Source organism: Oncorhynchus kisutch, linkage group LG18 (genome assembly GCF_002021735.2).
Source record: "Oncorhynchus kisutch isolate 150728-3 linkage group LG18, Okis_V2, whole genome shotgun sequence".
Lineage (NCBI taxonomy): Eukaryota > Metazoa > Chordata > Actinopteri > Salmoniformes > Salmonidae > Oncorhynchus > Oncorhynchus kisutch.
The window spans coordinates 28,779,196-28,801,609 of NC_034191.2; the positions used below are offsets into that span (position 1 = coordinate 28,779,196).

The 22,414-nt window shown below is 43.0% G+C and overlaps 1 protein-coding gene across 1 annotated transcript in view; it reads right to left on the reverse strand.

Annotated features, from left to right (window-relative positions):
• The window catches only part of traf4a (tnf receptor-associated factor 4a), a 50,711-nt gene extending 34,101 nt beyond the window's left edge, over positions 1–16,610 (reverse strand). Inside the window, exon 1 of the mRNA XM_020508045.2 lies at positions 16,006–16,610. Coding sequence (XP_020363634.1) covers positions 16,006–16,148 — 143 coding nt within the window. The 5' untranslated portion in view covers positions 16,149–16,610. The remainder of the gene's footprint in view (positions 1–16,005) is intronic.
• Positions 16,611–22,414: the final 5,804 nt, after the last annotated feature.

A 22,414-nucleotide genomic window follows, 5' to 3' on the forward strand; every position in this document is an offset into this window, starting at 1 on the left:
AATGGCAATGACCTTAACATTGAAGGGGCCTCTCCCAAATAAATACTATAATTCAGGATGTGTGTATGCTTTTAGTGAAGAGCTCAACTGCTCTGCAAACACCTGTTTTGCTCCATAGTGGAGCCTTTCACTGAGACAGGTGCCTCGCAGGACTGGGCCGCTGCATTCCCCATGTTCCTGTCCCCCTGTTCTCCTTTCAAAGCCCAGACACAAATTCCTCACATACCTGGGTATCCACTCGGTAACCAGACCCAGTGGTCAGTCAGTCAGCTGCATGCCTGCCTACTGCTAATGAGCCTCACAACATAAACAATCCATCACAGACATGTTTCTAATAGCTCTCCGGACTACTGGGTTTAATAGAACGTAGCCAGTAGCCTCTCTTGGGGGGAAAAAATTGTTAACTGAATTTTTATCCATTAATTAATGCATTATACTAGCTTAATATATGTGGGAGTCTGAGTATGTGTGCGTGCGTGTACAGAGGGGCTGTCAGCTTCACAGCCAGTGCAGTGACTACTCAGACAGATTGGGGGGAATCAATTAGCACAACAGGATGCAGTGCACAGATGTAGCCGAGTCTGCCGAGCAGTGGAATGGGTTTCGAACACCTAAGCACAAGCTGTGCCATGGCCGAGCAGACCCACCCATGTCCGCTGTGTAACCTTGGGTAATCTTCCTATCCATCCACCTCCTAACAGCCCTCATCGCTTCCCAGTTCCCACAATCCTTAACCCAGTCTCTCTCCGCTCTACATTGTCCATTAATCCTGATCTCAATTAAAATGGTACAAATCGTAAAAACTACTGGCCCAGAGAAGATGGCGCTCTCTGGATTTGCTGTTGTGTAGGCTAACACATCCTGGGTTGGGTCTGCTCGGTCTGGTCTGAAGAGGCTCCAGCAGATTACACTATGTTGTGTGGCAGACAGTGGCTATGGCGTAGTCTGAGGCGAGGGCTAGTATGTTTCACAATAAACACCTTACATGCATACCCATGCACATGTAGGCACTGGCCATGCTGGGGAGGGCTGCCAACTGGCCAGGCTCCAGCGACAAGGCTGGGACTCTGGCAGCTTGGCCCCAACATGCTCTCTGTTTGAGGGGCAAGGTGCTCTGCTGCATAACTGGAATGCCTATCGCCTTTGTTGGCCTGAAGAGCTGCCAGACTCTGAGTCCTTTGAATAAGACCTCCCATAGCCACAGACAAGTCTCAGCAAGTCCCAAACCTGCTCTAGGGATGCTTTGTGCACACTTTGTTTGTAAACTGTCCATTTGTATAAAACCAACAATGTTGATAAAAAGTTGACATACAGAGAACAATGGCATAGGGGCATTGAATCAGGAATGTGGTCAGCGCGTTTGGAGAGGAAGGACATTTCAATGGGGGAGAAAAATCCAGCAAAGAATTTTAAGTGCTTTCCCTCTTTGAGAGGTGTGAAATTTAGTCCCAGAATAAGTACATAGATTTGCTCACATTTGCCTAGCTTAGACCAGCAATTAGCACCACCAAGGCCTTATGCCATTCAACATTCAACCAAATGACCCCCAGTTCCCACTAAGGGAGTTTGACAATAACAACTGGGCTGCCCGGTCCATGTGGAGACAGTCTGTGTGAAGGAACTCTGCAACTTTGCAGCTGTGTGAAACAGTCCCGATAACTTTCTCTCAGCGATGTCATCATCACAGCTGGACCTCTAAAGCCCCTCAGCTTCCTCCCATGAGACCCCATTCAATGATATCATCTTGCAACGTCCTGGCTCACACCCATATAACTCCTCTCATGGTACAGTAGGTCTTATGGGAAAACTCTTAGAGAACAGTAAGGCTCATGTTCTGCCAAGGAGCTGAATGAGAAAAGCTGGTGCCTTTAAGTTAAATGGATGGGTGACTTCAGGTTCTAGCATACACAGTATATCACGCCACGTGAGTGACACAAATGTTCAGTGAGTATACAATACTCTCTCAAACACACACTCACACCCAGCCGCACACTCACACGTGAACACAAGCACACGTCACCCTAGCAAGTGTAGACAGTGTTTTACAGTTGCACCCACAACAGAAACCTCTTATCAGGGCAATAGAAATATCCTGGTGTTGTAAGTTCCATTCCAAGTATTGTATTCCATAGATGTTGACAAAATACAACCTTGTTGGCTTGTTGTTTTAGTGAGGTCATTCAAAACGAACAACAAACAAAGGGTTCACGCATTCCCCAGAATACCTGAGTAAGACGAATGTTGAATAACCTAACCTATAGAGACCAATAGTTGTTTTTATTGACCCATATACACTACCGTTAAAAACTTTGGGGTCACTTAGAAATGTCCTCGTTTTGGCATCACAGTGCTAACTGTGCCACCAGAGACTCTGGGTTCAAGCCCAGGCTCTGTCGCAGCTGGCCACAACCGGGAGGTCCATGGGGCGATGCACAATTGGCCTAGCGGTTAGGGAGGGTTTGGTCGGTAGGGATATCCTTGTCTCATCGCACACTGGCGACTCCTGTGGCGACTCCTGTGGCAGGCCGGGCGCAGTGCCCTCCAACCAGGTCGCCAGTGTTTCACAGTGTTTCCTCCGACGCATTGGTGCGGCTGGCTTCCTGGTTGGATGCGCGCTGTGTTAAGAAGCAGTGCGGCTTGGTTGGGTTGTGTTTCGGAGGACTTTTGACATTCGTCTCTCCTGAGCCCGTATGGGAGTTGTAGCGATTTGTAGCGATGAGACAAGATAGTAACTACTAACAATTGGATACCACGAAATTGGGGGTAAAAATAAAATAAAAAATAAATAAATACTAAAATTCCTCATTTTTGAAAGTAAAGCAAGTAAAGCAACAAATTTTGTCCATTAAAATAACATCAAATTGATCATTGTTAATGTTGTAAATGACTATTGTAGCTGGACTATTGTAGCTGGAAACAGCTGATATTTTATGGAATATCTGCATAGGCGTACAGAGGCCCATTATCAGCAATCATTACTCCTGTGTTCCAATGGCACGTTGTGTTAGCTAATCCAAGTTGATAATTTTAAAAGGCTAATTAATCATTAGAAAACCCTTTTGCAATTATGTTAGCAATTATGTTGTTCTGATTAAAGAAGCAATAAAACTGTCCTTCTTTAGTCTAGTAGAGTATCTGGAGCATCAGCATTTGTGGGTTGGATTACATGCTCAAAATGGCGGCAAAGAATTGCCAAGAAACTGAAGATCTCGTACAACGCTGTGTACTACCCCATCACAGAACAGCGCAAACGGTCTCTAACTAGAATAGAAAGAGGAGTGGGAGGCCCCGGTGCACAACAGAGAAAGAGGACAAGTACATTAGACTGTCTAGTTTGAGATACAGATGCCTCACAAGTCCTCAACTGGCAGCTTCCTTAAAAAGTACCCGCAAAACACCAGTCTCAACGTCAACAGTGAAGAGGCAATTTATGGATACTGGCCTTCTAGGCAGAGTTGCAAAGAAAAAGCCATATCTCAGACTGGCCAATAAAAAGAAAAGATGGGCAAAAGAACACAGACACTGGACAGAGGAACTCTGCCTAGAAGGCCAATCTCCCAGAGTCACCTCTTCACTGTTGACGTTGAGACTGGTGTTTTGTGCGTACTATTTAATGACGCAGCTAGTTGAGGACTTGTGAGGAGTCTGTTTCTGAAATTCGACAGTCATGTACTTGTCCTCTTGCTCAGTTGTGCACCGGGGCCTCCCACTCCTCTTTCTATTCTGGTTAGAGACAGTTTGCGCTGTTCTGTGAAGGGAGTAGTACACAGCGTTGTACGATATCTTCAGTTTCTTGGCAATTTCTCACATGGAATAGCCTTCACATGGAATAGACCGACGAGTTTCAGAAGAAAGTACTTTGTTTCTGGCCATTTTGAGCCTGTAATCGAACCCACAAATGCTGACGCTCCAGATACTCAACTAGTCTAAAGAAGGCCAGTTTTATTGCTTCTTTAATCAGAATAACAGTTTTCAGCTGTGTTAACATAATTGCAAAAGTGTTTTCTAATGATTAATTAGCCTTTTAAAATGATAAACTTGGATTAGCTAACACAACGTGCCATTGGAACACAGGAGTGTTTTTTGCTGATAATGGGTCTCTGTACGCCTATGTAGATATTCTTTTTTTTTTTTTTATCATTTGTTTCCAGCTAATGTAGTCATTTACAACAATAACAACGTCTACACTGCATTTCTGATCAATTTGATGTTATTTTAATGGACCAAAAATGTGGTTTTCTTTCAAAAACAAGGACATTTAAGTGACCCCAAACTTTTGAACGGTAGTGTATGTATAGAGTCCAAGGCCATCAAATCAGTGTGTCCATTCATGTACAGTAACGACTACTGTACCAGTTGATTTGGGTGAATGAGCACCATATAGGTCATTGAGTTATTCTGAAGGGCAGAGCTATAATTCATACTGTATGTTTGCAGAGCTCTATTTGTGATTCACCAGGTGCAGTACGCCTCTTAGCTCAGGTAGTGGGGAAGTGTAACTGACATGTTAAACTTTAAAAGATCAGTGGACTTTCACACAATGGATTACTTCAAAGTCCATGCATGTGTGAGGAAGTACTGGTTTAGTTTCTCTCAATAGTGACAGCCTACATTGATATACTTCCATGTCAGGGTGTGTCCACCCTGCCCCCCTTTTACTGTATGTTAGGAACTGCCTCTGTGTACTAGCTCTGGGTTGAAGTTTCCTCTAGGTACAGATCTAATAATCAGCTTCCTCTCCGTCAATCTTAACCGGAACCATTAGTGGGGGAAACTGAACCAAGATCACTGTCTAGGAGCAACTTCACCCTACTCCTTTGTATGGGCTACTACTGCCTCAGTGTTTCTAGAAGGATTCTAAACTTCATCATTCCCAGTTCATCAGCTGGCCTGAACAGCACTACTCAGCTTTGAGAGGTCATCACCACCCACCCAGAAAACAGAGATCAGAGTAGACCAGAGCAGAGGCCTGGGGGCTTTCACTCCGCTAACTAAACCCCCTTCAACGAAGCACAGTGAACTACGTTTTGCTCAGCAATAGACGAAGCAAAAGAAAAACATTCCTTCTGCATCCCTTTCTGTATCCCTGTGTGCCATACATACATGAATGTCTTTGGACACCTGTGAGGGTCTATGAAGGCCTATGTGAAGAGACTAGAGGATGGGTGTGGGGCTTGGAACTGGAGATCCTCATTCACTGAGCCATTCATTATTAGTCCGGCTGAACCCACACACACACACTTTTTCTATGGCCCAGCTGACAAAGCAGGACTGGCTTACACACAGAGAAAGGCACCAGTGCTCCCGGACCCCATTTAGTCCTTTAAAAGACACTAGCTAAATCCCTTGCCAAAAGTGCCTCTATTCTGCATTTCCCTATCAAACTGCACACACAATAGACAGAAGTCAATTCATCTGGCTTTAATGGAGACCAATGACACTCATCCAGACTCCCTTGGCTGACGAGAGCCTGACCTCTATCTCTCCACTGTCTCAGACCACATCAATCATCCCCCTTTTCTTCCCTCCAAACTCTTTCCTCATTCACAATAAGCTTTTTGTGCACTCACTTTCCCAGACGGCAGAAGGGATGGAAGGAAGAAGAGCGATGTGGGGAAGGAGAGAGGAAGTTGGAGGTTGCGGAGGCACTGAGAATGCTGGTGATGCTGTATCAAAATGGACTTCAGTGTTATTACATGTGTGGGAGACTGAGAAGCCATACAGACAAGTCAGGCAGCAGAGAGAATAGATGAGTAGGCCTATAGCCTGCATCAGTAAAACAGCAGAATCACCACATATCATGGACACTATGCTGCCAATGTTAAATTAATCATCTTCCCTCTCATAACACTCAAACTCATACTTCCTTGGCCGGTGGGGATGATTAATCACCACATGTATAAACTCCATGGCAATGATCCAAATGGCACCATGTTCCAAAATGGCATAACAATTAGACCATAAGCGCCTCGGGACAGTAGAGGAAGTCAGAAGTTATAGTAGGCTACCATAGTGTTGTGGAGGCCCATCCAGGAAGAAGTTACAGTAGGCTACCATAGTGTTGGGGAGGCTTACCTAGGAAGAAGTTACAGTAGGCTACCATAGTGTTGGGGAGGCTTATCCAGGAAGAAGTTACAGTAGGCTACCATAGTGTTGGGGAGGCCCATCCAGGTTAGAAGTTACAGTAGACTAGCATAGTGTTGTGGAGGCACATCCAGGAAGAAGTTACAGTAGGCTACCATAGTGTTGTGGAGGCCCATCCAGGAAGAAGTTACAGTAGACTACCATAGTGTTGTGGAGGCCCATCCAGGAAGAAGTTACAGTAGACTACCATAGTGTTGTGGAGGCCCATCCAGGAAGAAGTTACAGTAGGCTACCATAGTGTTGGGGAGGCTTACCTAGGAAGAAGTTACAGTAGGCTACCATAGTGTTGGGGAGGCTTATCCAGGAAGAAGTTACAGTAGGCTACCATAGTGTTGGGGAGGCTTATCCAGGAAGAAGTTACAGTAGGCTACCATAGTGTTGGGGAGGCCCATCCAGGTTAGAAGTTACAGTAGACTAGCATAGTGTTGTGGAGGCACATCCAGGAAGAAGTTACAGTAGGCTACCATAGTGTTGGGGAGGCCCATCCAGGAAGAAGCTACAGTAGGCTACCATAGTGTTGGGGAGGCCCATCCAGGAAGAAGTTACAGTAGGCTACCATAGTGTTGGGGAGGCCCATCCAGGTTAGAAGTTACAGTAGGCTACCATAGTGTTGTGGAGGCCCATCCAGGAAGAAGTTACAGTAGGCTATCATATTGTTGAGGAAACACATCCAGGAAGAATTTATGGGGCAGAATAAACCAATTACTGATCCAGTCAAGGCTAGGCCGGAGCACTGTAGTATTCCCACAGAGATGACACAGTTGTGCAAGTGTGACCCTGCCTTGGCTCACACACACACTAACCCAAGATACATGACTACATGTATCACACCATGTATGGGATGGGTTTGGCATGTAAGGCCGCTCTTACCCTATATCATGGGGAGAATGTTTTTATTCTCCTTTGCTAATGAGCATTGAGCTAATTGCCAAGGCCTATGATAAGGGGTTTGCCATTAGCAACCAGGGCTGAGTTCCAAATGACACCCTATTCCCTATACAGTACACTACTTTTGATCAGAGCCTTATGGCCCTGGTCAAAAGTAGGGAATAGGGTGCCATTTGGGACGCAGACCAAGATCAGCATACAGGCATGTGACTTACAGTTGATTGCAGAAGTGATAAGCCTCAGGGCTGTACTCGTTCTACTACCCCATGACTCTACATCAGGGCTGGGCCAGGGAGCCTCCAGGGCTTCTGCCTGTTGGCATGTTGTATTTAAACATTCCTCCACTCCCTCGCTCTCTCCATGGGCGGAGAAAACAGCCCATTAGCATCACATGCTAACACGCTGACAGACAAGCTAAGTCTTTTCATCACAAAGGGAAAGGGGGATACCTAGTCAGTTGTCCAACAATGTATTCAACTGAAATGTGTCTTCCGCATTTAACCCAGCCCCTCTGAATCAGTGAGGTGCGGGGGCTACCTTAATCGACATCCACATCGTCGGCGCCCGGAGAACAGTGGGTTAACTGCCTTGCTCAGGGGCAGAATGACAGATTTTGGCATAATTCAGCAAAAAATATATATTGTGTTAGTTCAAAAGTAGTGTGCCTGTCAGAGAAAAGGGAAAAGTTATTGTACGATAGCATATGAAAAGCGTTAAACCTGAAGCGAGGGTGTGGAGGCCACTTGTTTCAAGGGATATCGTGAGGAAAAGTTGAAGATGAGATTAAACTTGGATAGAGATGAAGGAGAGACCTGCTGAGATTTAATCATAGATCATTCATACTTATGAGTAAGTGGAAGTGTCAATTTGGTGATTTATGCTCTAAAGTAATAAACTATTTTTATGGCCTGTTGGGTCCCAGAGACGCTGGCAGAGCTATCAGTGTCAAAGTGAAAGCTGGCTGGCAAGACTGGACTGATTTTACATACTGAACACAAAAGCAGGGACTCACTGGGAGGGGATCCACTCTGTGTACAAAATGTATACAAATGACCTCAGGGAGCTTTGGTATAGGCTTACTTGTGCTTGCTTCAGAATGATCCCAACTGCCCTTTGTGCAATCCCTGCGTGCGCAACTGTCTCTGTCCTCAGTTTGCACAGTGTTCTAATTAAGCCAATGGAAAAATGGAAACACACTCGGTGAACTCTGCTACGTGTGGCTTTTTACTGTGTTAATCAATTGACTAGATTCATTTCTGTGTGAGATCGATGGAAGGGTGAAGTGGCTGTCAAATAGCCTAAACCCCTGTCAGCTGGACCAATAGGATCCCGACAGATGAATAGTAAAGTCGTTGTGGACAGACCTCTGAGGCACTGAAATGTTTTAGAAGACAAAATACCATTCAGAATAACAGTGTGATGTTTGCTAGGCTACCTGAGAAAACAATGTGTTATGAAAACAGAGCCCCCCCTCTCTCTTGGCTGCGCTACAGTTTAGCAAGCTTACCAAGTCAATAATGCCACTGACATTGTAAGTCACTGACATTGTGTGTGTCCAAAATGCCACCCTATTCCCTATATAGGCACAACTTTCGACCAGGGCCCATAGTGCTATGGTCAAAAGTTGTGCACTATGTAGGGAATAGAGTGCCATTTGGGAAGCATCCTAGGTCACCAACATTGAAATGGAAAGCAATAAAAACTTGAGCTGAACAAATAGTACAATCAATTCCCCATTAACTCTGAATATAACTGGTAGTAACATTAGTCACTCTACGCATCCACAAAATAGGTGCAGATGATTGCTCTCCCTGATAGTCTGGTTGTCCCCACTTCACAGTATACTGCAGCTGCAACTGACTGTTGAATCGTGCTCTCTTTGTCTGTTATGATCACGAGTCGTCACTACTTTACAAAAACACTGGCTTGGTCTTTTTTTGTCTTGAAAAAAAATCTATATTCTGTGCGTCTTTGTGTTTTAAAAAGAGTCATTGCGTGGGATGCAGGGAGTAAAGGATTTGTATTCTCTGAACACAGACAGGGAGGCCTCTGAGGTAGACACAAAGCCGCAGGCAAAAGGCATTGACCACCAATGATCTCTTACTCTTCAACTGTCTCTCTCTTTCTATATACGAGCTTGTCATCCTGATACAGTATATTTGGAGGGCTTTGCCTTCAGACATCTTATTAAGTTGGGCTCCCGAGTGGCCCAGCGGTCTAAGGCACTGCATCTCAGTGCTAGAGGCATCACTACAGACACCCTGGTTCGAATCCAGGCTGTATCACAACCAGCCGTGATTGGGAGACACATAGGGCGGCACACAATAGGCCCAGCGTCATCCGAGTTTGGCCGGTGTAGGCCGTCATTGTAAATAAGAATCTGTTCTTAACCGGCTCGCCTAGTTAAATAAAAAAATACAAAAATGGATTAAAATATGTTTATATACAGAGCCTTCAGAAAGTATTCATACCCCGTTCCTTATTCTACATTTTGTTGTGTAAAAGCCTGATTTCAAAATGCATTTCATTTTTTTTACCCATCTACACATAATATCCCATTTAGAAATGTTTGCAAATTTATTGAAAATGAAATTCGAAATATCTCATGTACATAATTATTCACACCCCTGAGACAATACTTTGTCTTGAAGAGCTTTCTACACCTAATTGTGAAACATTTGCCCATTCTTCTTTTCAAAATTCTTCAATCGCTGTCAAATTGGTTCTTGATCATTGCTAGTCAACCATTTTCAGGTATTGCCATAGATTTTTTAAGTAGATTTAAGTCTAACTGTAACTAGACCACTCAGTAACATTCACTGTCTTCTTGGTAAGAAACTACAGTGTAGATTTGGCCTTGGGTTTTAGGTTATTGTCCTGCTGAAAGGTAAATGAATCTCCCAGTATCTGGTGGCAAGCAGACTGAACCAGATTTTCATCTAGGATGTTGCCTGTGCTTAGCTTCATCCGTTTCTTTCTTAGCCTGAAAAACTCACCAGTCCTTAACGATGACAAGCATTCCCATAGCATGATATACAGCCGCCACCAATATCCTTGAAAATATGGAGAGGGGTAATGTGTTGTATTGGATTTGCCACAAACATAACACTTTGCATTCAGGACAAAAAGTGAATTGCTGGGCCACATTTTTTGCAGTATTACTTTAGTGCCTTGTTGCAAACAGAATGAATGTTTTGGTATATTTGTATTCTGTACAGGCTTCCTTCTTTCCACTCTGTTATTTAGGTTAGTATTGTTGACTAACTACAATGTTGTTGATCCATTCTCAGTTCTATCACAGCCATTAAACTCTGTAACTGTTTTGAAGTCAGCATTGGCCTTATGGTGAAATCCCTGAGCGGATTCCTTCCTCTCTGGCAACTGAGTTAGGAAGAACGCCTGTATCTTTGTAGTGACTGAGTGTATTGATACACCATCCAAAGTGTAACTAATAACTTCACCATGTTCAAAGAGATAAACATTGTCTGCTTAAATTTTTTTTTTACCCATCTACAAATTGGCACCCTTCTTTGCGAGGCATTGGAAAATCTCCCTGGTCTTTGTGGTTTAATTTGTGTTTAAAATTCACTGCTCGACTGAGGGACTATACAGATAATTTTATGAGTGGGGTACAGAGATGAGGCAGTCATACTTTTTTTCACAGCCTGTTTTGCTCATTTTATCAAGGGTGCCGATATTAGTGGAGGACACTGCATATGTTAAAATAATAGTGCCAGAAATGATCAAATAAAAAAGTGCAATAATGCCTTGATCTTTTTGTTGAATTTCCTTTTTGACAAGACATGGCTCAAGTCCTATGATAATATCTACAGCACCATGAATAAGCAGCATGGCATTGCTAGTGGTCAAACTAGCTGCAAACCTGTGCTTACGACTAGGAGTCTTATTTATTTGACTGACACAGAGCGTCAACATCAGCCGTGTTCACAGTGTGCAGCTGGGAGGGAGGAAGACAAGTCATTGCTGGTACGCATCCCAAATGGCACCCCATTCCCTACATAATGCACTACTTTCAACCAGGGCGCAAATGTCTCTTGTCAAAAGTATTCCACTATGTAGAGAACAGGGTGCTATTTAGGACGTAGCCCAAGATAGTCTAAATATGCGTAGAGAACTAGATAAGACCTATACGGTGAAAAAAACATCCCACTTCTGGTTGTCTCTGGCAATGAAGTGAAATGCAAAAACATAAAGGGGAACCATAACTGCCATAACTGAAATATGTCCAGCCATTGTCTACTCAAACAATAACACAGAAACTGTGTTCCAAGATGATGTAGCACAAAGTTCAGGTAGACCCACCTCTGCTTCCTGCATCCTGCAATAACCAACTACATGAGGGTTTAATTGAAATCCAATTAAATATACATAAAGTAGGACCCCCAAGTATTTCAGCCATCTTTCAATGGGGGCTGGGAGGGATGTGGTAGGGGTGAAGGGGTATGAGAACCTCAAGTGGCTCAAAACTAAATCTAAAATAGTTGCCAAAATTAAACACTGTATGTCTCCCAAATAGCACCCTACCCTACCTATCAGTGTTTCCCAACCCTTGTCCTTGGGTACCCCCAACAGTACACATTTTATTGTAACCCTGGACAAGCACACCTGTTTCAACGTGTCAACTAATCATCAGGTCCTCAATGAGCTGAATGAGGTGTGTTTGTCCAGGGCTACAATGAAAAGGTGTACTGTTATGCTCGAGGACCAGGGTTTGGATACACTGCCCATTACTTCTGACCAGAGCCATAAGGGGCCCTGGTCAAAAGTAGTGCACTATATAGGGGATAGGGTGCAATTTCTCTATTTTTCTCTCTGCATTGTTGGGAAGGGCCTGTAAGTAAGCATTTCACTGGTTGTTTATAAAGCAAGTGACAAATAAAATGATTACAAAGAGATTTGAATTTGATGACCTCCGAGTGAATGGTCCGCCAATCTCTCAGCACACTGATTCCCTGATTCCAATAAAGGAATCTGTCTAATCCCCCCTCATCCAAGGCAGCGCCACTGTTGACTGCCCCGGACCCAGCACCTCTACCACCCTGCACCCTCCCCTGACCCGAAACGCAGTCAGGCAGGCATACATCCTAAGGGCAAAAAGACAGACAAGAAGACAAGGAAGATAGGCCAGGATCCCCTCTGCCTGCCTGGGTGAAAACACACAGATATTAAATCAAATCAAATTTATTTGTCACATACACATGGTTAGCAGATGTTAATGCGAGTGTAGCGAAATGCTTGTGCTTCTAGTTCCGATATTAACAAGCATACACACGTGGACAAATACACACAGACATATTTCCATGCAGACTCACACACATAAACAGACAAAGTGCCTCTCCCCTCTCTCTGTCCCTGATCCTGAGGTCTTAACATTAAATAATGTGTCATGGTAGGGGACTACAGCTAGAACGGCAGCAAAGTCTGAAACATTTCTCCCTCATCACAGCACTGAATCTCTGACAGTTTATTATCTGAAACATATATGTATAATATTACAATTGCATTGGGCCAAATTATGATATAAGCAAGCAATTGTTTTCTCTTCTGTTTTGTGGCCTTTTGGAGCTTGAGTTCTCATTGGTGGCTCCCAGAATACTGCCAGTTGGGCCAATTTGAATTCAGTAATGGAAAATGTAAAAAACTGACTTCATGAGAGATTTGCATGTATAAAGAACACCCCCAACGGCTGGCTACATTTGGCTAATCTAAAGGAATAAAGTTGACATGGGTGAAACTTTCAAAAGAGTGAATGTTGAAATATGTTATAAACATTTTCAATACCATAGGCTGGGTAGGTGAAATACCTTAAGGTTAAAGGCAGTGGTATTCTTTCCCCATTTATACACCACTATTTTCCCGCAATAATTTATTGTGACCCCACCTCAAATATAATGACAACCTTAAAATATGTACATTTCGATTTTTACATGAACAAATAACCTTAAACTCATTACATTTGTATCTCTTATCAAAATTGGAAGGAACCAATAAATACATTTACTCAATAACACCTAAGTTTTTTAAATGCTTGTATATTTTCCCATAGAATAATCTGTCCTCTTAATTTTCTGTTCCAATATATATACTTATAAGACTAATCGAACCATCTAGTAGCTGGTTCCCTACGAAGTTTCCCTCAGAATAGCTGGCGCTCGAAGTCTATGTATATATATGGTAGTGTGTGTGTGTGTATATATATATATATATCTAAATATATAAAAAATACACAGACTGCCGTTCAAAAGTTTGGGGTCACTTAGAAATGTCCTTGTTTTTGAAAGAAAAGCACATTTTTGGTCCATTAAAATAACATCAAATTGATCAGAAATACAGTGTAGACATTGTTAATGTTGTAAATGACTATTGCAGCTGGAAACGGCTGATTTTTAATGGAATATCTACATAGGGGTACAGAGGCCCATTATCAGCAACCATCACTCTTGTGTTCCAATGGCACATTGTGTTAGCTAATCCACGTTTATAATTTTAAAAGGCTAATTGATCATTAGAAAACCCTTTTGCAATTATGTTAGCACAGCTGAAAACTGTTGTACTGATTAAAGAAGCAATAAAACCGTCTTTTAGACTCGTTGAGTATCTGGAGCATCAGCCTTTGTGGGTTCGATTACAGGCTCAAAATGGCCAGAAACAAAGTACTTTCTTCTGAAACTCGTCAGTCTATTCTTGTTCTGAAAAATGAAGGCTATTCCATGCGAGAAATTTCCAAGAAGCTGAAGATCTCATACAACGCTGTGTACTACTCCCTTCACAGAACAGCGCAAACTGGCCCTAACCAGAATAGAAAGAGGAGTGGGAGGCCCCGGTGCACAACTGTGCAAGAGGACAAGTACATTAGACTGTCTAGTTTGAGAAACAGACTCCTCACAAGTCCTCAACTGGCAGCTTCATTAAATAGTACAGGCGAAACACTAGTCTCAATGTCAACAGTGAAGAGGCGACTCCGAGATGCTGGCCTTCTAGGCAGAGTTGCAAAGAAAAAGCCATATCTCAGACTGGCCAATAAAAAGAAAAGATGGGCAAAAGAACACAGACACTGGACAGAGGAACTCTGCCTAGAAGGCTAATCTCCCAGAGTCACCTCTTCACTGTGGACGTTGAGACTGGTGTTTCGCGGGTATCTGAGCTGTTCTTACCATAATATGGACTTTGTCTTTTACCAAATAGGGCTATCTTCCTACCTTGAAACAACTCAACTGATTGGCTCAAACCCATTAAGGAAAGACATTCCAAAAATTAACTTTTAACAAGGCACACCTGTAAATTGAAATGCATTTCAGGTGACTACCTCACGAAGCTGGTTAAGAGAATGCCAAGAGTGTGCAAAGCTGTCATCAAGGCAAAGTGTGGCCACTGAATAATCTAAAATATATTATATATTTTGATTCGTTACAGCCTTATTCTAAAATGGAGTAAAACAATTATAATATATAAATTATAAGCAATCTACACACAATACCTCACAATGACAAAGTGAAAACAGGTTTAAAGAAAAACAGAAATACCTTATTTACATAAATATTCAGAACCTTTGCTATGAGACTCAAAATTTAACTCAGGTGTATCCTGTTTCCATCGATCATCCTTGAGATGTTTCTACAACTTTATTGGAGAAGGGTCTTGGTCAGTGAGGTGTCCAAGAACTCGATGGTCACTCTGACAGAGCTCCAGAGTTCCTCTGTAGAGATAGGAGAACCTTCCAAAAGGACAACCATCTCTGCTGCACTCCACCAATCAGGCCTTAATGGTAGAGTGGCCAGACAGAAGCCACTCCTCTGTAAAAGGCACATGACAGCCTGCTTGGAGTTTGCCAAAAGGAACCTAAAGGACTCAGACCATGAGAAACGAGATTCTCTGGTCAGATGAAACCAAGATTGAACTCTTTGGCCTGAATACCAAGCGTCACGTCGAGGAAACCTGGAACCATCAATACATGGAAGCATGGTGGTGGTAGCAGCATCATGCTGTGGGGATGTTTTTCAGGGACAACAACCATAAGCACACAGCCAAGACAACGCAGGAATGGCTTCGGAACAAGTCTCTAAATGTCCTTGAGTGGCCAGCCAGAGCCAGAACTTGAGCATCTCTGGAGAGACCTGAAAATAGCTGAGCAGCAACGCTCCCCATCCAAACTAACAGAGCTTGAGAGGATCTGCAGAGATGAATGGGAGAAACTCCCCAAATACAGGTGTACCAAGCTTGTAGCGTTTTACCCAAGAAGACTCTAGGCTGTAATCGCTGCCAAAGGTGCTTCAACAAAGTACTGAATAAAGGGTCTGAATACTTATGTAAATGTTATATTTCTGTTTTTTATTTTTAATACATTTGCCAAAATTTCTAAAAACCTGTTTTTGCATTGTCATTATAGGCTATTGTGTGTAGATTCATGTGGGGAAAAAAATTATTTGATCAATTTTAGAATAAGGCTGTAATGTAGCAAAATGTGAAAACAGTCAATGGGTTAGAATACTTTTCGAATGCACTGTATATATATATATATATATTTTTTTTTTTGACATAGACTTTCAAAACCACTGGTTTAAAGAACACTGAAAAAACTTGCTTTTAGACTTCTCTCTCTCTGTGTGTATAGGCTACATGTCTTGTCTCACACTCTAGGAACTAATCATTAATGTTCAGTTTCAATTGGAAAGTATATATGTAAACATATCCTGTAGGCGTGTCCTTCCTTTGTAAGGCCTTTGCACTCACAGGTGAAACAATATTATAGGTAAAAGGAAGTGGTGTTGACTTACCCTTAAGGCTTTGTGTATACAGAACACATTACAATGTAATATCATTATGACAATCCAATAGACTAATCGCTCTGAATCTGGAATATGACACACACACACATATACATTCACAGAGAGAGAGCGAGACAGACACACACAGAAAGACATACAGAAACACAGACACAGACCAACAGCTTACCTTAAAAATTCTTGTAGACAGGTGTCACAAAATCGGTGGCCACACGTAGAAACTTGAACAGGGTCTCGCATGGCTTTACTGCATAAGGGACATTGAAACCGTCTCTTCGGTTTCTCCAGAAACTTGTAATCAAACCCTGGCATTGCTGCAGGAGGAGTAGAAATACACTGCTGATTAATGTCTCTCCCTTCGCCCCTGTGTCCTGTCCACCTATGCGATTTGTGGTATGATGCCACCGATGTCTCTCTTCTGATGGCCGTCACCAGAGAGATTCTCAGATATTCATGTCCCCTTCGCCAGCCAGCGACAGATCGGTTTGCGAGACGAAATGATTGACCGATTCAGCTCCGCTGTCTCTCCAGCAACCGGGTGACCGAGTTGGAAACAAAGGGAATCCTCGAAGTATAAACGTTATTGCATCAGAACCTGGCGATGTCTTCTTCTGACAATATTCATCTGGGTCTATAAATGCAGGAAAATCGTCCGCATGTCTCCATGCAGAGGTAACAGAGACAGATTAAAGACAATGCTCTCATCCCATCTGTTTAGGTGCATACCCCCGCCTACTATTTTTCTTAGTGGGAGGAGCGGGAGGAGTCGAAAGTGAACTCAACATAGCCTATCTGCTTTTCTATGCTATGGGTCAATGATATCTCCTCCTTTGATTTGATTTATTTGTCAGCTATTTAATTAAACTCTCTTTTTTATTAAATGAATGATAATCTAAAATGAATGGAAATAATGTATGCTTTCACCTGCAAATTGTGACTTTAATTAAATAGCTTGAAAGGAGCATGTTCACTTAAAAAAGGGTACAGATACAGTATCTAATGTTCAATCACAAAGGGAAATGTTTTGACATCCTAAAGTCTGCACAGAAAACATGACATGTATTGATGAATTGACCCTAGGTAGACACATTAATAACTAATTAGGAAAAACTGCCCTCTGGTGGTGAAACTGAAAAAGAAGAGCCTGATATTCATGGAGTTGCAGATAAATATGATCATCAATATGAAACATTGACTTCGATAATTGTCGGAAGTGGTTTCGAATGACAGGACAATAACTTGTCTTTAAAACCTTTACAATTGTGTCCATTTACAAATATTCAATAGCCATAGGTTGTCATCACCAACCTTGTTGCTTCAGGATTACATCATCACACAGGCACATACTCTTTCTTCAAATAACTGGCGAAAATCTGCTACAGCATCGTAGTATTACTAAATCACAGACCCTGTCAACAATATAGTACCACAGTATGAATCATAATACCCATACAACCTAGCGGTCAAACAGGGAAATGGTTGCAATCGTTTTTCCAGCATTCATTTTTCCCATATGGGATTTTAGAAACACTTAAAATCAGGGCTGTGTTTTGTGTAGGTTTACCCTGGCGTGACGTTAATAACCATGTAAATCTCTCTATACTAGACAGTGACCCACCTTTTTTTGCACTACAGTTTACTCACCACCTCAGCCTGTTTGGAGGCTTTCCAACGTAAGATCAAGCCAGTGATCGCACCCTTTTCTCTATATAGTGCACTATTTTTGACCAGGGCCTATATGGCTCCGTTCATAAGTAGTGCACTATGTAGAGAATAGGGTGCCCTTCGGGATGAAACCAGTGTTATAATTAAGCACATCATACCAAACGGACTCATGCCTATGACACATACAGCTGAAGAGACAAGATTGACTCTTAATGTGTCTCTCATACCTGTGCCATGCTGTTAGTGACCCTTCCACATCAAAAATCTTAAACAATCTATGAACACTTGAGGATTGAAAGATCCATATGTCTTGAATGGCATTTACTTTAGCAGTGGCCTCCTTTAGTCAGCCTTAAAGAAACTTTCACTGTTCATGTGTTGTGTAAAAGTACCTTACTATGACACGAAACAAACCACTTGTTATTGTAAATGAAAACAAAAGTTACTAATCCAATTGATGAGGACTAATCCTAAAAGCACAATGAGAGCCACTGATAATGTGCTCAAGATTTAAAGTGTCGTACTTGTTTGCTTCATTTGACTGACGAGTCAGTTAGTAGGCTCACACTGTAGTGGCAGTCCTAAACATTGTTTTGTCTAACTAAATACTGGGTAAATAAAGCTACCAAACCAGTTAGACATCCTGGGACTGTGTATTGTATCATGCTAACCTCTAGTGAGAGAAGACAAAACCTTACTGCACGACAGCTCCCCAATGACCTCCTCCTGCTATCTCACTCCAATACTTTTGGTAGAGCATTATATTAGCTACACAAGCTTAGGAAGCTAAATAAACTCAGCAAAAAAAGAAATGTCCTCTCACTGTAAACTGCGTTTATTTTCAGCAAACTTAACATGTGTAAATATTTGTATGAACATAATAAGATTCAACAACTGAGACAAACTGAACAAGTTCCACAGACATGTGACTAACAGAAATTGAATAATGTGTCCCTGAAAAAAGGGGGGTGTCAAAATTAAAAGTAACAGTCAGTATCTGGTGTGGCCACCAGCTGCATTAAGTACTGCAGTGCAGTATCTCCTCCTCATGGACTGCACCAGATTTGCCAGTTCTTGCTGTGAGATGTTACCCCACTCTTCCACCAAGGCACCTGTCTGACATTTCTTGGGGGAATGGCCCTAGCCCTCACCCTCCGATCCAACAGATCCCAGACGTGCTCAATGGGATTGCGATCCGGGCCTTTCGCTGGCCATGGCAGAACACTGACATTCCTGTCTTGCAGAAAATCACTCACAGAACGAGCAGTATGGCTGATGGCATTGTCATGCTGGAGGGTCGATGACAACAAGCTCAGTCCGATGATGCTGTGACACACCGCACCAGACCATGACGGCTTCTCCACCTCCAAATCGATCCCTTGCTCCAGAGTACAGGCCTCGGTGTAACGCTCATTCAACGATAAATACGAATCCGACCATCACCCCTGGTGAGACAAAACCTTGACTCGACAGTGAAGAGCGCTTCTTGCCAGTCCTGTCTGGTCCAGTGACGGTGGGTTTGTGCCCATAGCCGACGTTGTTGCCGGTGATGGCTGGTGAGGACCTGCCTTACAACAGTCCTACAAGCCCTTAGTCGAGCCTCTCTCAGCCTATTGCAAACAGTCTGAGCACTGATGGAGGGATTGTGCGTGCCAGGAACGCACAATCCCTCCATCAGTGCTCAGACTGTCCGCAATAGGCCGAGAGAGGCTTGACTAAGGGCTTGTAGGACATTCCCCCAAGATGGAGGGATTGTGCATGTCCTACAAGCCCTTAGTCGAGCCTCTCTCAGCCTATTGCGGACAGTCTGAGCACTGATGGAGGGATTGTGCGTTCCTGGTGTAACTCGGGCAGTTGTTGCCATCCTGTACCTGTCCCGCAGGTTTCATGTTCGGATGTACCCATCCTGTGCAGGTGTTGTTACACGTGGTCTGCCACTGCAAGGACGGTCAACTGTCTGTCCTGTCTCCCTGTAGCACTGTCTTAGGCGTCTCACAGTACGGACATTGCCATTTATTTTCCTGGCCACATCTGCAGTCCTCATGCCTCCTTGCAGCATGCCTAAGCATCTTGGGCATCTTTCTTTTGGTGTTTTTTAGAGTCAGTAGAAAGGCCTCTTTACTGTCCTAAGTTTTCATAACTGTGACCTTAATTGCCTACCGTCTGTAAGCTGTTAGTGTCTTCATGACCGTTCCACAGGTGCATGTTCATTAATTGTTCATGGTTCACTGAACAAGCATGGGAAACAGTGTTAAAACCCTTTACAACGAAGATCTGTGAGGGGCTGGACGGTGGTGGAATGGTTTACAGAGCTGTATCATCTGGGGACGGGCTCCTCAAGCAAAGCTGAGAAAAATAAGAGTAAACAGAGAAGCCATCAACGTATCACTTATATTAGCACTAAAGACAGACAAGAATATACCATCTTACCCAATGCATGCATGTGTACAGTTACATGCAATAAGGGGTCTGAGTCTTGTAAAAGGTTTCAGGACAGGTATTGAATTATTTCCCTCTTGTATTTTAGATATAGATACACCCACATTTCTTCTTGGTTACTTCACAATGCAGTAGGTGTGGTGGCACAAGAATGTTTCTAATGCCCACACACTGCCATTGTCTACCATGGATTTAGTCATACTGTATCTGGACTAATGTACTACTCATATACTGATAAAATAACAAAAGCCATGGAAGTCAAATGTGGGTGAAATGACCTGTGTGAGGGCACTCTGGCTACTGTGTTGGCGTTTCAGGTCACTACCACATGGTAAGCAGCCAGGTCCGAGTTACACTGGAACAGGACTGGAACTTGGGTCTCTTCCAAAAATTAGAGACGTCTCTCTTACGTACTGATCAGATTTTATGTTCAATTTAATCTTTCCTAAATCTGTATATATTTTCAATGGGAGGGTTGCATTTTAATAGATATTGGGTGCGTCCCATTTGGCACCCTATTCCCTATATAGTGCAGTACTAGTGATTAGTGCACTACAAAGGGAATATTGTGCCATTTGCGAAACCATCATTGTTTTAAAGCAGAGGAATTGCTAGCTTGTTCGCTTTTCCTTATGAGAGGGACCGTTACTCACAGGTTGGATAATACATTCTCTTGTTAAGGTTGGGGAAATATTCACATTACATGAAGATCCATACAATGCATGCAAGCAAACTGAAATCAATAACTTTAACTGTGCACTATGTATGGTAAATAGTGAAATGTGAGTAAATGATTACTGGTGTAAATGGATACAGACATTCAACCTAACCAACCCTCTGCCTGGTTTTGTGGAGATAGCAGAGGATGCCTATTATCAGAGACACTGGTTTGTTACATTCAGGTTTATAAACAGAGCTAACCCCAGCTCATCTCCCCAATGCCTAACGAGCTAAGAATGACAGGGAGGCAGGCCCCTGTTGTTAATTTTATTGCTTGTGGAGAGCAAGGCACAACTGATTGCCTCATCCACGTTAATGAGCCTCTGTTACTACAGACCCTGAGGCGATGGAGACACAAAAAGCCAAACATGGGGCTTGGTGGTCACTTTTGAATTAACTGACTGTGAGAAAGCTACAGGAAAATCTGCATGGTGGGGTTAGCTAATTATCAAGCTATTAACAAATAGGCTCTTTCAGACCTTCTGTTCTACAAGGAAAAAAACATGGATCTCTGTCAGCTTCATCTAAGGGAGCTTGTCTCAAGTTTCACCTTTGCCTTCTGTTTGATTTCACCACAAACAGTATGTGCTACTGGCAATTTCACATACTTTTGTTTAACAAAAAGGTAATAGGAAAAATATTATGTTTCACTGCCAGCAGACTGTTTCCATGACAACAGGCCACCGTCACAGTGAACGGGTGGCTCTCGTCGAGCTGCACTGCTTTCGGAATCTCAGAATCCACCTCTTTTCTTCCGAGGCGGCCATGGGCCCCCTTTCTCCAGATATACTCCTCCCCTTCTACACCAAGATAGAGTGAAGAGAATAGTTACGTTCTTCAGCGCACACCCCAGGATTCATGAATCTGCACAATCCTTAACAAACAGCCCTCTCTTCTCCCTCGTCTTACCTGCCCTCTCTTCTCCTCCCTGCTCCTGCCATGCCAGCATAATGGCTCTATCCCTGGGAGAGCAGAGCTGAACAAAACCAGCCCTAAACAATGAGGTGACTGTGCCTGCAATCTCCCTATGGGAGGTCATGCTGATCATTGACACATTCTGACATGCATTCTCCACAACTTTCTACCCTTTGGAAAATGTCTAATACACATCTGTTAAAGCATTTGCTGAAAGCACACCTCCATAGACATTACAGAAACCGATTGGTACAGTGTTCAATTAGCTCTTCTAATAAAGTGCGTTATCTAACATCCAAAGTTTACTGAGGACATCACATTTCTCCAATACTTTATATAAATTGAAAATGTCCGCTTAAAGCATATTGTCACGCCCTGGCCTTAGTATTTTGTGTTTTATTTATTATTTTGGTCAGGCCAGGGTGTGACATGGGTATTTATGTGGTGTGTTTCGTCTAGGTTTTTTTTGTAGGTTATGGGATTGTGGTTAGTGAAGTAGTCTAGGTAAGTCTATGGTTGCCTAGAGTGGTTCTCAATCAGAGGCAGGTGTTTATCGTTGTCTCTGATTGGGAACCATATTTAGGCAGCCATTTTCTTTTGAGTATTTCGTGGGTGATTGTTCCTGTCTCTGTTGCACCAGATAGGGCTGTTTCGGTTTTCACGTTTTTGTATATTGTTCATTTTTCAGAAAACCGTAACATATATTCCCTGATTGCTAATGCCCTCTACACACCTGATCCAATGGCTAGAGTGAAGGCTTTCCCACAGGCTACCATGGTGATGCCCTGTAGGCCCAGGAAGGGCACACGACTGGTCCGACGGGAGCTACAGCCCAACTG